The sequence below is a fragment of the Aythya ferina genome, assembly GCF_964211825.1.
Source record: "Aythya ferina genome assembly, chromosome: W".
Lineage (NCBI taxonomy): Eukaryota > Metazoa > Chordata > Aves > Anseriformes > Anatidae > Aythya > Aythya ferina.
The window spans coordinates 619375-634938 of record NC_140313.1 but is presented as its reverse complement, the minus strand read 5'-3'; the positions used below and the strand labels follow the sequence as shown (position 1 = coordinate 634938).

The 15564-nt window shown below is 40.3% G+C and overlaps 1 protein-coding gene across 2 annotated transcripts in view; it reads right to left on the bottom strand.

Annotated features, from left to right (window-relative positions):
- Positions 1–25: 25 nt before the first annotated feature.
- LOC311426512 (phospholipid-transporting ATPase IC-like) overlaps positions 26–15564 on the bottom strand; it is a 33182-nt gene continuing 17643 nt past the window's right edge. For both annotated transcript variants that reach the window (XM_084502877.1, XM_084502876.1), the window contains exons 12-28: positions 15049–15239; positions 14273–14481; positions 13126–13169; positions 12832–12988; positions 11454–11642; positions 10862–10974; positions 10208–10372; positions 9410–9521; positions 8624–8699; positions 7824–7956; positions 6372–6657; positions 5380–5603; positions 4350–4433; positions 3158–3403; positions 2774–2912; positions 2101–2231; positions 26–1223 (exon numbers count right to left, since the gene is read on the bottom strand). In XM_084502877.1, coding sequence (XP_084359003.1) covers positions 993–1223; positions 2101–2231; positions 2774–2912; positions 3158–3403; positions 4350–4433; positions 5380–5603; positions 6372–6657; positions 7824–7956; positions 8624–8699; positions 9410–9521; positions 10208–10372; positions 10862–10974; positions 11454–11642; positions 12832–12988; positions 13126–13169; positions 14273–14481; positions 15049–15239 — 2730 coding nt within the window. In that variant the 3' untranslated portion in view covers positions 26–992. The remainder of the gene's footprint in view (positions 1224–2100; positions 2232–2773; positions 2913–3157; positions 3404–4349; positions 4434–5379; positions 5604–6371; positions 6658–7823; positions 7957–8623; positions 8700–9409; positions 9522–10207; positions 10373–10861; positions 10975–11453; positions 11643–12831; positions 12989–13125; positions 13170–14272; positions 14482–15048; positions 15240–15564) is intronic.

The window sequence follows — 15564 nt, the reverse complement described above, 5'->3', positions numbered from 1 at the left end:
AAAAGCAAATAGAAGCGACACGTTTAAGTCACATTTAAGTATCTCGAATGAAAGGATGTGCCAACGTAACGAGGCTCAAAGAAACACATTTTACACTGTACGAACGGTGTTTATTCACTGCCCGTCGATACGTGCTTCATACAAAAACAACCGGTCACCAATTGGCGGCTGCTGTATCTGAAACAGAAACACACGAACTGATGGTCCAAAGGGCAGCCCTGCAGAGATTCAATCTGCCTGCCCATAAATACAGCGCATGGGCAGCCACAGGTACCCTGCAAGGACAGAAACGGCAAGTGAGGAAACAACATCTGGTAGCTGCGGACTCAGATTTCTTTATTCCAGGGAAAAGCAAGGAATTCGTTCTGAAAGGAACAACGGCATATCGCTTATACCGACCACATGGAAAGAAAAGTCTCTCAATTTAATGCAGCAAGCTGTAGTCAACCGAGAAATCAAAATGGACAAAAATGACATCTATAAGTGTCAGAATACCCAATAAAGTCTGATGCTGACCAAAGTTTGTTACCAGATATTTCTTAATCTCAGCTGCACAAGCTCAGACGAGAGTATCTGTGACTCTCTCGAAAGTCTGATCATCTAACACGACATGATCATTGTACAATTTAATGAAATGGAGCACACAAAGTAACTGCTGCTTGGCAGTTTGTTTTCAAAGACACAATATGAAATGTAGCTGCAATTTTATGTAAAGAAAAGTTGCAATTCCAGGCATGGAATTATAATGCCAGTTTCATGCTCTAACACACACATCCTTCAGTTTCACATTGAACAGAAATCAGTTGCACAAGGATAAGTAGCTCTGCAGAGAACTCTTGGCTCTTCTGTGCTTTCAGTAGTCCAAAACCAAGAAGTTCTGTGGTAAAGCATAAAAATTTGGTTTAAAAAAATATCCTGAGTTTGTTTAAAACAACAACAACAAAAATGTGCAATCATTTGGATAAGAAACCTCTCCCCAAGAGTGTAGTAAATCAGCTTGCTTCTCGAGCTTCTCTAACTTCCGTGACAGCGTTGCCCAGGACTGCATCCAATGGCGCTCGCTTTTTCCGTATGCTGCGTCCGGAGGCAATAAGATCGGCGTATCCTCGTTGGTGCGAGAAAGCATAAGCAGAACGACGGCTGGATACCCCTCGGCGAAAAGCACTCTGCCTCCTCTTCCACTGTTCTTCCTCTGCCATGTATTTCTTACGGTTTTTCTGAATCTTCACGCATGCAAAGACAAATTAGTTTATGGATTGAAAGGGAAACAACATGTTTTCATTTTGCATTTACTTTCTTGGGAAATAATCTGATAGGCTTTATTAAAAAAACAAACAACAAATAAAAACCAAAGAAAACCAGAAACCGTTTAATAGGAGTGTTTTCTTGTTTAAATTTGATTGTTTGAAACAAGAGTATACGAGGTTATATATCAAAGTTTCTGAAGGACTTACTGTATCACTTTGTACTTCATTATTTTCATTTATCTTTGAAATGTCTTTCATTAAAGTGAATTGAAGATGCTTCTACTGAAAGCTATTACTGTGCTTGCATGCTGATACTTATTTAATACCTTTTTAAACAGCTGTGTTTCAGAGTCTGTTACTCCGTTACATACATCATAACCCTCCCTGTGCAGTTTGCCAGCTCAAGGCAAAAGAGAAGCAAACCAAAATTGGCCCCTACACCCTGGTACGTAATAAAGACACTCCAACAGAGTCCAAATAAAAAGCAGAAGTAATACCATCAGTAGCTTCAAAGCAGGTTTCTGTGGTTTTACAAAGAAAAATGCTGGGCCAAGACAAAGGCTAAATTAGCCCACGCTGAACTGTGTGCTGAGCTTTCACATGTAGCTCTGCATTACACAGAAGTACGCGAGGAAGCCCCGGGAAATAAGCACACATCAAAGCAGGGATCTGCACGGGACGGCAGAACGCCACGGCAGCGTTTGTCATGCGGCTAGAGGCAGGCCTGGCCTGGCCGCTGGAGAGCCCAGCTGCCACGCTCCCTGGCCTGGGACCTTATTTGTTTCCAGTATCAGTACCAATACCGGTGCCTGTAGGTAAACATGTGCCGAAAATAACATAAACCTTTACTCACTCGGTCACTTTCCGAAGGCCAAATTGTCATTGATAAGAAACGCTGTGCCACCACGGGAAGTAAGCAGACAGCGATCGTTAAAACCATGGTCAGCCAGAGGTACGGCTGTCTCAGAGCATTTGGAGCAGTTCCTAGGGATAGCAAGAGGATATTTAGATGTAAGACAACATATGAAAGATCTATCTCTAGGAAAATTAGGAAGTTCACTATTCCTAAAAATAAATGTTTTCCAAATGGCTGCTCCTCGCACCTCCCTGGACTTCCAACAAAATCCCAAGGAGCTGATAGCAGCATTTGGCTCTATCTTGCTTCGGGCTTTTACCTTCCACTGATCAGAGCAACCTGGCAAACAAACACCCTGCAAGGTCATCACATTCTCTTTACTTCAAAGCTGCCCCACCAATTTTACCTTAGTTTTCATTTGCAAACACCTCCTGCTGGGCAGCATCAAGTTCCAGCTTGTTTTCATTGAAAGAAATGAAATACTCTAGTTAATCTGGCCTCAAACATAACAAAACCGTTCCTTGGAAATATATTTGTATTTAGCATCATTTCCTTTCACAGGCATTAGTTCGTGCCACAACATTTTGGCAGTGGTTCTGCTCAAGTTGCATTGCTTTGTAAAAATGTTCTTGGGAGACAGAAACAAGACACACAAAACACAAGGACTGACCTGTGAACTGAAAAGCAGAAGGAAAGAGAACATGGATCCCAGCACTGTGTAAGTCAAATGTGATACCGAAGTAAATTGCAATACTCCCAAACACTGAGAAGGCATTAACAAAAGTCCAGTAAGATGTATCCAAACCAATCTGAAAGGAAACAAAAACTCCACATGAGTTCATTAATTCAAAACCAGATCACTATCAGGATAAACATTGTGGTCAGGTAATCTCTTACCCAGTTACATTTCATTCTGAAAGAGTGTCGACAGAGAAGAGAGGTGGAAATAAAGTAGAAAATTTTGCAAATTGTTATGTTTTTACTAGACATATTTATAAACATGGCCAGAAGTTGTTTTCAGAGCAAGAGACAACAGGAAGATAAGCCTACTTGCCTGAAGGTTGACAACAAATACAAGAGAAGATGCTGCTGTGATGGCAAATGACTGATAATCTGAAGGTGCTTCTCCGTCTTGTCCCATAGTTTGAAGGTAAGCTCCGTATGGTATGAAGAAGATTATCAGTGATGTTATAGCTCCATGAAGCAAACTTAAAAAGAATTTCTTGTAGTTAAAAAGTAAATCTTTCTGTCCCAAAACATACAGTCTAGGGAACCGAAGACTCAATTTGTCGCTCACGTCCTTAATAAAGGAAAAAAAAATAAAAAATTGCTGCAATTTCTTGTTCTCAGTGTGAACCTTGGAATAGTAAGAAATTCAACTATATAATGCACCAAAGGGAATGGCAGATTCCTTTTTCTTTTCAATCAGCAGCATGGGCAGTCAACTTTCCAGAGTAATGCATACAACTGGGACGAACCAAGACTAGAGGACATCTTTTACAAAGCTGTTACATACCCCATTTTCAGGACTTAATGGTCTTCTCCAGCCTAAGTGATTCTATGTTTCTAGGTTCTTAGCCCATTATTTGCACAGACAAGACCATCTGCAGTTGTGTCACTCTTTACAGCTACGTATTGTTTTGGAGTCTTTCCCTGTGCTGTGAATTAGCAGACTAGGGCTATCATCACACATCCTGACTTTTAGTCTCTAACATATACGCAAGTGAGAGCTTAACTTGGTACTGAATTTATTTCTTAAGTTTTACTACAAAAGTAAACAGAGGCATTGATTTGCCTGATCAGCTTGTATGGAAAAACAAGCAAAGAAGGCCAAAAGGACTTGTTCTGTTGAATTAAAACAAATGCTGCACACCAAGACTTCCCATCAAGTACAGTCATTCAAAATTGTTCATTTCCTGCATCTTCAGGTCAGAAGGGTACACAAGGAGTACCTTTTCCATTAATAAAGCCGCCCGTTTCTGTGCTGTGTGTGTGATGGCATAGAACAGCAGGTACTGAGAAGTATTTTCTAGCAAACAACACTAGCACTGAAGACCTCTGAATTGATTCACTTTGGGTATTTCAGTAAGCCTCTGCTTATTGTCTTTTGTTACCTCACATCCTGCATAGGACTACATTCAAAAAGGATGCCTTGTACATAAAACAAAGCAACCAGTTTCAGTGTAATTTAAGACTTGATTCTAACTGCCTCTGAATTCATCTGTTGTCAACAACGTGGAGAGTACCTGGTCAAACAAGCCAACCAGCAGAACAGGCAGACTGGAGTACAATACATTGTACAGTGTGATGAACCAGTCTTCATATGCTGTCTGAAACAGAAGAATTTAAGTCCATAATGATTACCTTTTGATTTCACCTTTTCCTCCTAATTCCTGAGAAAATTTGTGTGCTCCGTTATAGCATTAAATTACCTGTCTCTGTTTACCCAAAAGGCAAGAAACACCCTAGGTCAAAACGCTGTTAAAACCATTTCTAGCATGTATTAAGCTTCCCGCTCCTTACAAACCATCACCACCACCTGACCTGAAGCACTATTGAAACTGAACACCACACGGGGTGTCAGCCTGGTTTATAGCCGCATTTGTGACTGTGATGAGCACTCACACACAAGTTGGGGAACCCTGGTTTCTTCTCTTTTGTTTTGTCCTAAGCATCCATAATTTCCACCACAGAAAATGCTATTAACCTCAGGCAGGGATGCTTGTCTGTGACTATGGCCCTGATGCTCTGCGCTGGACCATGCAATTACATCTTCCTGTGTTTTGCTTCTGCCCATGGAGATGCATCTCATCCCCTGAAGTCTTTCTGGCACACAGATAAGCACAACCTTTCAACGCTATGTGAACTTCAAGCACTGCCATTTACAACGAGCACATTTCGAGCCAGCAGTTCAAGATTAAAAAAATAAATAAAACTGTTTTGGTTTCTTATTGATAGATAAATGCACCATCTCGCTTCACCTATGAATATTTAAACAGCGTAGTTAAGAAAGGTTTCCCAAACCACTATTTAACAATCCCTTCCTCCCTCCCTCCCTCTACAATCATGATATTGACTGCAACTGCTCTGAAATCATAACCAACTGCTTTGCTTATAAGTAACTAGCTTAGTAGTTATAATCAATTCTCTTGCAGAAATTACTGATGTTAAGTTTGGGTTCCCATCACTTCCCAGGTTAAGCTTTTGCTATTCTGCTACCGATGAAAAGGAAGACCTGCCCGTTAATAAATAGTAGACAAGACCATGCCTTCTTACCTGGGCAGAAAAGCCATTAAAGAATGAATACCAGATATGCACTAGTGTAAAAGCAAAGTTTTTGTAGAAAAAATATCTTAGGAACTTGCACATCCTAATGTATGACCATCGTCCGTGGACCAGCAGCAGTCTTTGGAGGTAGCGGAATTGCCCAAAAGAGTAGTCGCTTGACATGACAGCTTGCATCCCTTCCTGGCCACTGATTCCAACTCCAATGTGGGCAGCTAAGGTAACAAACAAAGACCACACACACTGTATTAAACAAAGGGAGAGCAACAACATGACCGAGGGCAAATCTTTCACCAGTTCCTTTTCTCTGCTTCTCGCTTTCCTGCCCCATTTTATTTCTGTGTACAGCACAAAAGCTTCATTAAAGATTAACACAACAGTGCACACTCCCCTCCTTGCCCTGTTATTTACTGCTCACGTTTTCACTGGTATTTGGGTTCTCTCTCCGTGCTTGTTCCATCTGAATGGCTACTGGGAAATTTGACTGAGGTGAGAAGTAAGTGATGAGACAGAGCAAGCAAAACCCCTGAACAAGCTGGTCAGGCAGTTTACAGATACAGACTTCCTAGCATAAACCATCTCCAAGAAGTTTGTTTTTCAATGGGTTTCCTCAGCAAGTGTTTCAAAGAATGCCAGTTGCAATACAGCAGGCTAATGCCTCCAAGCAAGGGACACCTAAGCTCTTGTTTTGTCTTTATATGACATTTGGAACCCCCAGCATGGTAACAGACATAATTCAAGGCCCCTCTCGGGGAATGTCTACATAAAAAGCTAAAATCACCAAAACCCACTAACCATTTCATAAAGGGCTTCCTCAAAAAGGGACAGCGCAGGCATAGAAGGTAACAAGGACGCAAGAAATGTTAATGTAGGTAATGAAACAGATGGTACAGTCTTCTTAACGAACAGAAATAGCGAGGAGATTGTGGAAGAACTCCCAGAAGAGATGTTTCCTACCGAGAGAAGTCTTACAGCTGCCTTACTTTTAATCATGTTCACATCATTGGCACCATCCCCAATAGCCAGAGTAATAGCTTTCTTGTATTTCTTCACAAGCTCAACCACCATGGCTTTTTGTTTCGGAGTCACTCGGCAGCAGATCACAGCCTTGCATTCGCATGCCAAATCAACAAAGTTCTTCTGCTGCTGCTCTTTGTAAGCTTCAGCCTTTCTTCTCTTCTCAATTTGCTTTTGTTTCTCTTCTGCTGTTCTGGGGAATTTCAGTTTAAGTTTCTTTTTCTTCTTTTTCTTCTCCAGCAGGATTTCATTCTGTGTAACAAAAACGTTATGTTCCCTTCTACACCATTTAAAATAGCACTCCAAGGGCTGCCTATACACACTACACACTTAACTTCATTATATCCCATTTATAGCATTTTAACGAAACGCTCGTGCAGAGGAGTGAAAAAACAGCCATGGAAACAATGAAAAGAACATATCTGGTGGGATTAACAAAATCAAAATGCTTGTATTCAGTGTCACAGCACTCCTTGCAGAGTACAAAGGAATATTTCTTCTGGTGGCGGCAGCTAATTCACTTTTGAAAAACATTTCTGATATTGAAACTTGCCTCTTTCTATAGGAAGCACGACCACGCTCAGCAAAGGTGGAAGTTTTCTATAAATACCCAAGCGAACTCTGGGGCAGTACCTCTGGAACAGCAGGTAGCAGTAGCAGACCTGTGATTTTACCCGATGCTCCTGCTAGATAACTTTGAGAGCTTTCCAGGCTGCTTCCTATGCCTGACACACAATAGCGTTTCTTTATACAGAATAAAGGCTTAGAGCTGGAATGCTGAATGCGGCAGACGGTGTGGAGCTCTTCACTGGACTTTCTCCTTGTCAGCTGTCTGTAAAAGCAGCCTGCCAACAGGGTGGGTAATAGTCACTGAATTACAGCTAGCCACTTCTGCCAAAAGCTCTTTTCTGCTTTCTAAGCTCCTATAAGAGCACTATACTGCAGGACGGAGCAGAAAACCTGTCTTTTGTTTCTACACTTTCACTTCCATCTTTCATTTCAAGCATGATTTCTGTGCCTACACAGAAGCCATGAATCGTCTGCAGCTGGCAGTCATCTCCTTCCCTTTCTCATTTTTTTCCATTAGACTGGCATCCTCATGAAAAATAAACACTCTGAAAATCAGGCTGTGCTTTTGGAGAGGTTTGGTTTTACTTTGATGGCAGCTACCACGGTGATTTGAAAAGCCAAAGACATTACTTTCTTTACCGAGGCCTATTTTCAACCTTAAAAACTAAAAATATTTTTGAACATAAATATCAAACAGAGATGTTCAAGTGGTGGCACAAGGTCCAAAGAATTTTTGTTGACTGGTTTGGCAAAGCAGACAAATGAATGGAGTGAAGGACACTGTGACATGGTAGTACCCCCCAAATCTCAAATACACAGGAGCACAGGAGATCCTCCTTTCTACATACCAACCAGGAGCCAGTGATTATTAAAGCACGATCTCTACTACCCTGAAAGAAGGGCTCATTCATTCTTAGAGAGGAATGTGTACTCGATCCAGCTCTGTTCCTCTGGTTTTCCAACCTCGTTTGAAGAAGAGCACTGGAAAGAAATTTTTCATTACAGAAAAACCAAGGATAAACTTTAAACTAAGATAAAGTTTGTGTATGTGGTGCTTAGAGACATAATTTATTGGTGAACTCAGTAATGTCAGTCTGATGATCAGACTTGATGATCTTAGGGGTCTTTTCCAACCTAAATGACTATATGATTCAACGATTCTATGTATCAGTCCCAGACTACAATAAAAATATTACAATACAGCTAGCAACACTTATTTTTCCAAGAAACTTAGAAAACTTTAATTTTAAAAGTCATTTCTTCAGAATCATAAAGAAAATGCATCTCCTCAATATCGATGTTTTCCCCACAAAGGTTGCCAGTTTTTAATCAGTTGCACTCCAAAGCACACGGAACTTAATTCCATTTTTTGAACTACAAATTTAATGTCAACAGTTGTTGACCTAGAACTTAAAACCTTCTCCAAATAGGGTATCACCACCTTTACCCACAGTGAAGATGTTGCTTTGTAAAATTACAATTCCAGGAAAAGCCAAGAAACAGACAGCATACAGCCAAACAACAGCCAGCAAATGCTCCTCAGGCACAGAAGAACCATTGTGGGATAAACCAATGTTACTGCTGGGATAATTTTAAAAATTGAACATTTTTAACTCCTACACAGAAATTCTTTGTGCTTTTCACTTGCCTGATATCTTCTCCATAGCAGATTGTTGTCTCATCTGTTAAGAGGTCGCAAGAAAATCCAATATTTTCAGCAGTTTCTAAAATTAAAAAAATACAGAGGAAAGTATCGACTTAAAGTTCAGTCCCGAGTAACTACTGGGGGCAGCCAGAAGTACAGGAAGTCTTCTTAAGTAATTTTTGAAGTTACATTTCAGCATGGCATGTTCCCTTTCACCACCACATAGCATGGAGGAACAGGACAAATAAATCTTAGTACACAGAAGCTGGGGGGAATGCTTCTTTATTATTTCCCATAGAATAACAGCGTCCTATATGCAACGCTGATCTGGCTGCACCTCTATCCATGTTGTAGGACCTGGATTTCATTGTAAAAAGACAAGTTTGGCATGTAAGTGTTCTGCCCTAAGAGCCAAGCAAGCATGGTGGCATTAAAGTTTTGTTGTGTTTTTTGTTGTTGTTTTTTTAAAGCAAATTGTTCTTCATTTGCTTTGCACTGGGAAAAACAGGAGCTGGGTATTTCCCTATAGAAGACAGCCACTAAATCAGTCAGCTAAATTAATCTATTGGAGGAACAGAAGTTACCCAGAAGCCCACTCAGTAATTCTGGATTGGGAACAGCTGGCATGAACTTCTGCACATTGTAGAAAGTCTTCCAGTTTTGATTTAGATGCACTTTCATGCTGTGCTTTTCTAGAAAATGTGTTTCACTACAAGTCTGCATCTGTCCCAGTTTATCTTCTAGCTGTTACAGTGTTTTTGCTAGCTCTTTGGCTGTAAACAAACTTACCTTTTTTGTCACCAGTAAGCACCCAGATTTTAATATCTGCTTTTGAAAGTTTGGAAATAGTTTCTGGAACTCCATCCTGTAGTTTGTCTTCGATAGCTGTTGCACCAAGGAGCTGGGAGATATTTCAAACACAGGTATTCAGTAAGATAAACATCTATAGAAAACTGATTCATTTACAGTAGAGAACAATGCTATTTTGGCTGTGTCTTCAAGCCAAGGTACAACTCAGGATAAGAATTCAGTAAAGATAATGCCTCATATATAAAAGTCACTGCACTGAAATACATCTACTAAAATATCAGAAGATAAATTGTTAGAAATCAGACAACTCAAGTTTTCTATAGCTTCTGCATGTTACTAATGATCAAAATTTTCTTCAAAGGATAACAAACCCTCTGACATAGAAAAGCTGCATCATGGTGTGGATGCTAGAACTACTCTGGGCTTGAAAGGCGTAGTACTAACTTCGGAGGCTTTTTTGTTTGTTTGTTTGTTACCAATGTATTTGTAATACATGTACAACTACTGACATCCTGAAATGAACCTGTAAATTAAAGAATAACAGGGAAGAACAGGATGATTGGGCTGGGGGAAAGCAAAAAATATATTACTGGAGAATAATACATTTCCTTTCATTCTTTTCAACTTTCTCTAGAATTTGTCTTGGTCTTAAAGCCAATAAAATACTGAAAAGATCTAAAGCAAAAAGTCTATAGACAAGGATAATTTATTTTCAGAAAGATCTGTTTCTTCTTACATAAGAATAAAAGTACACTAAAAAATTAAAGCTTGACTTACAATCAAGTTTTTTTCTATTTCCTCATATACTTTGTCCAGAGCTTCATCACGATTAGTTGTAGCTACACTGGCCTCCATGAACTTTTTATTCCATGCTTCAAATTCATCATCACTAATGTCTTTGTAGCAGAGGCAGAGTGTTCTAAGAGTTTCATTTGCAAACACCTGAAAAATGAAGAAAGAAAAAAACCCACATATGCACAAAAAACTCTTTGTTTTGAAACCAAACATCAAAGTTACAATCATAAGCATTACGCAGGTCTGATAAAACAAGCGACTGCACAATAAATATTGAGCATTTCAGAAATAACAAAAAGGAAATTATAACTTGCAAGGCAGTCTAAATTGAAAGGCAGTCTGAGGAGGTGACAAATAGAACAGATTTTAGTGACCTGGAATACTCATAAAAAACAAACAAAAAAGCAATAGACAAAATGTAAGTTCACTTCTCCTGCAAAGATAATGCATTTTTAAAATGTGCATGATGACCTAACGTTGCTCTTATTATTTCTCAGGTTTGGGATAATGTGTAAAGCCAATTATAGGGCTGCATTTGTTTAATAGCTTACCAAAAGGACATAAATGAAATTAGATTATGGTCAGAAATAAATTTAATATGTGATTGTAAGAACAGAATATAAAATGCAAACATACATCTAGTGCTTCTTCTGTAGCTTCTCTCTTTACATTCCTTGGGTGCAATCGTTCATAAATTACTGTATCAGCTCCTTTACAATACAGCCTTATATTTCCATTGGAGTCTCTTACTGTAGAGTGTAATACGAGAGGTGGGACAAAAAGTTAGAGTACATTTAAACAAAGGAATAGTTTCAGATTAGATTCTTCAGTGTACTGCTGTTAGCTGCCAAAGCTACATGACCACGTTTCTTTGTAGTCCCTCATCCCTGAAATTATTTATAACACATCCTACATTCCTAGTTCTTACAAAAAACATAAAACTAATTTATTTTGGGGAATAAGGGGAATGAATTAACTTTGTAAAATTTCTTCAAGCTTCTACTAAAGGAACCACAGATCATCTTCAGCAGAGGCCACATCTGAGCACCAGGACTGTTAAGAAAACACATTTGCACCTCATTACAAAGCCTCTATTTTGCTATCCAGATCTATGTGGAGTAAAATCTATCATAGGAGTGTGTGTCACACAGCCATTCCACCTAGGAAATGCAAGCAACCTATCCTATAAAAGGTCTTATAAATTAGAGGTTGTTTGTAGTCAACTTACCAATGACAGACATTCGTTTTCTATCGCTGTTGAAATCCAAAATAGCAAGGACATCATAGGTTTTTTCAATCCCCATTTCACTTATTGTGATGGTATTTTGTGTTCGTGAGAGAAAAACATAGCCAAAGTTTCTGGCTGCCGTAACCAAGGCCCCTTCGTCTGGGGAGGCTGCCTGGTAATTGATCTGACCTGCATTGTTGACACAGTGAAAAGGAAAGAAAGCCAGGGTACACCTGAGCATTACAGGGGCACTCAGACCCCACAGCTCAAAACTTCACACCCGTTCTTTGCAATTGACAGGGGGACACACAATGCCACGTCCTCTCCCTTTCTGAAGTGGGGTCCAACACACTGCTGCAGCACCCAACAGCAGTGCCATCAGAGGAGAAGGACTAGGGACTCCCCCTTCCCATCAGGTGTACTTTCCAAATGGACTAAGACACTGAACCTCTTCCTTCCATGTATAAAGGCTTACTACTCTGTCTCAAGACAAATGTAACTTAAATATCTTAATTTCTTAGTATTTTTATTTAAGCATTTCCAAAGGAAGTTTTAAAAAAACACCAGCAACAACAACAACAGCAAAAAATCAAAAATCCTTGGCCAAAAACACCAACATAGTGGAAATAACCCCAAAAACATCAGCAGGAAGAGCACAAAGGGACAGGAAACTGCTGGTTTCACAAAGATCTCACAAAGATGCAAGTAAAGCAGTGTTACTCTTTTCTTGTGTCGAGCATATCTTATTTATCTTTCAACCTTACTTTCCACATGAATTCTTCAATACCCATTCACCTTCAAATTCAGTTCCTGTCACACTTCTGTTATTCACTTTTGTTACCTGCTGCTGATATTCTTAGGACAGACATACAGTTTGTGTACAGCTATGGGCTGTGCTTCGTGGAGTAAGTGAATGAGATCTTCATGCTGAAAATGCTTGTTTTTCCACACTGAAAACAAGTTTCCAGAAGTGTTTCCATTTTCACATTTGTGTGTGGAACCAGAGACTTTACTAGTATCATATTCATTTTATTTGAGGTTTATGCTTTGGAGATTTTAAAGACATATTTGAATAGATAGAAGATCAGTAACAGGAAACACAAGCCCTCTGTATAAGCTGTTCCACTACCTTTCTAGATCTGTTGTTACTCAAGATGCACGTTAGTCAAAACTGGAACCATCATAAAGACAACCCTCCTTATGTAAACAGGTAAATTGAGTACAGGAAATGGCACAGGAACTTGCTTTTGTTTAACTTAAAAGAACAACCTAGCACTCTTCCTTATTTATGGGATCTGCATTAGTGCTGGACCTCTCTTGTGTAACTGGACTTCAATTGCTGTTTCCCCTTACACAAGAGAAAAAAAATGATACTCACCATCAGAAACATCGACCATGACTGTATGACAAATAGCAAGCAGAAGAAAGAACTTTTGGATTTCTGGGTCCTTTCTGGACTTTATTTGCTCTATCAGGTAGTGATCATAGAACAAGAACTTTCCATCTGCGTACATGTTCCAGCTGAAATCCACTTGCTGCTTAGAAAACAGAAGAGAGAGTTTGGGTTATCTCATGTGCAATTCTTCAAGCCTACCTGCATCCCTTCATACCTTGGCACGGCAACGTTCCCTACAAACTGCAAGGACTTCTCTGCCAGGTCAGACCAACCTACCTCCGGGTGGCTCGGGAGCTGCCCTGCTCCATCGCGGCAGTCTCCTGCAATGCAAGCACCATCAGTTGGAAGGCATGGGGCAGAAAACCAAAGGTTTTTACAACTCATTCACAAAGTCAACAGTATATAGAATATTTACATCTATCACACTAGAATGTCTCTGATTAAAAAAAAAAAAAAAAAGGCAAATTCATTCATAGCAGCAGTACCTTTGTGTCTTGTCGGGTGTAACTGTCTATGCCAGTGATACCAAAGCAAAAATAAGAAAAGGAAAATGTGGTGGAATTGTCATAAAACATCCATCTTGTTTTAACAGAGCTTTTACTGTCAGAAGTTCCTCTTCTCTCTTCAGAGGTATGATGTTTAAGAAGCATACAGTATTAGCACACCGCTCTTTGTTGTTTGAACTGACCAAACGATAGCTCGGTTTGGAGCACATCACTGTGTATTCCAAACACTGAAGTCCAGACAAGTTTGGAAATGGAAGTAACTAATATTAAACTGAAAAGCTGCTGCTCTTATTGCACTTTCTTATTGATTTCTAGGTTCATTTCCAGAACTGTTCCCAGAGCATTTCTACGAAAAGCAAAGCATTCTGTAAATCACTCATTTCTGACTTTTATACTGTGAAGTTTCCACTCAACTCCACCCATTTCCCCTTTTTAAAGCTGAAAACAATGGGAAAACTCCAACCATTCAGTTTTACCAGAGCTTTGCTCAATGCCAGGGCTATATTGTGGAAGCTCAGTTGAAAGTAAGAAGACTCATGCACCTGATTTCAAACCAGCATTAATGTTCCTCCCCTTCGGCGGGAGGGTGCCACCTGCAAGCACTCCTGTTTCCCTGCAGATCTCTGCAAACACTTCTGCAAGTTTCTCCTGGCAGAAAGAGATCACGGCACACAAACACACTGCAGGGCAGGGCAGGCTGGACCAGGGCTGTGCTGTGCCCCCAGGGACCAACATTGCACCTGCGGCCAGCTGGGTAGAGGGTAGAGGGCCATCCCCCGGCTCTGCTTCCATGCATGGAGCACCCAGCACCACTGCCATCCACAAAAAGGACCCCTGGTACTGGAATGCTTTGGCATTTGCTATGGAAATCAAAGCTGGTTGATGCCGTGGGGTGCAGCAGCACGGCACAGACTTACCATATCTTTGGCCGTTTATGCAACATTTTTTAAATGTCATGATGTTCTGTGTGAGCGTTCCTGTCTTATCAGAGAAGATGTAGTGGATCTGCCCCAGCTGCTCATTCAGCGTGGTGGTTCTGGCCTTCGCAGCCGTGTCCTTCTCAGAGTAATACATTTGCAGGTCCCAGTTTATAAAATAGCTTTGGCCCAAACGAATCACTTCAACACTAAATGAAATAAAACAAAAGTTCTTACTCCCGGCTGTATGTCAAAGCAATGACATTTTATCAGCGTATTACAGAGCACCATCGCCCCTAGACAGGCGTCTCAAACTAACATCAGACCACACAGCTCAGCTTCAACAGCTGGGAAGAGTCTCTACGGCCTGATCAAGCCAAAAGTATTGATGATGATGCTCCCATAGCAAATCGGAATCCCACTTGGGAACAGCATTTGTGTCTAGGAATTTTTTTTCCTTAGTCAAAGTATAAAGTATATATGCTTAATACTGTAAGGAAAGCTTGATATCTTTGAATTCTGAGTCAAAAATCTTTGGGTGATGATTTTATATGAAAATGGTACATAACAGATCACTCTTTTCTAAAATCCCAGTGAAGAGGGTGAGTATATCCAACATCTTTTCAGTAAGACAAATCAGTGTGCTTTCCCATCTACTGGGAAGCTGCATCTGTTACCACCAATGGAAAATTAAGTTAGCTCACCATTAATTCTAAAGTTCAGTAATTCAACCCTATAACCAGTTTAGCTGTTGAAAGGCCAAGGTATTTACTTACCTCACATAGAGGGAAATGGGAACCATGGTGTTCAGAACAATGATATATCCCCAGAAGTTAAGGAAGCCGCGATACGGAGGACTGTAGTCTTCAGCGTCGTAGAGGTACCAGGAGGAGTTGCCGATCTGCTGCTCCCAGTAAGTGTGCCCGATGGCAAGGCCAGCCGACAGCAGGATGAGGACCAGAAAAATCTGCAGTGTACACAGAGAGGCCTGTCAGACACTTCAGGAATGTTTGCTAGGCGTAACTCTGAAATCTCCATGTACCAAAAAGAATATTACATGTATTTTTAAGTAAAAAGAAGGGGAGCAAATCTTTCCCACAAAATAGTCTCATCAAATAATCAGGGTTCTAATTTTAGTTTATGTCCCAAGCACAGTTTTTTGTTTTTACATGTGCTTAAGCAGGCAGTGAGTAGGGCACATGAATGTGCTTGGAGCAAGGGCAAAACCACAGTGATGCTGCCACAGATGCCTCTGCCTGCCTGCAGTCCAGCTCTTTTTTTCCTCTTTCAGC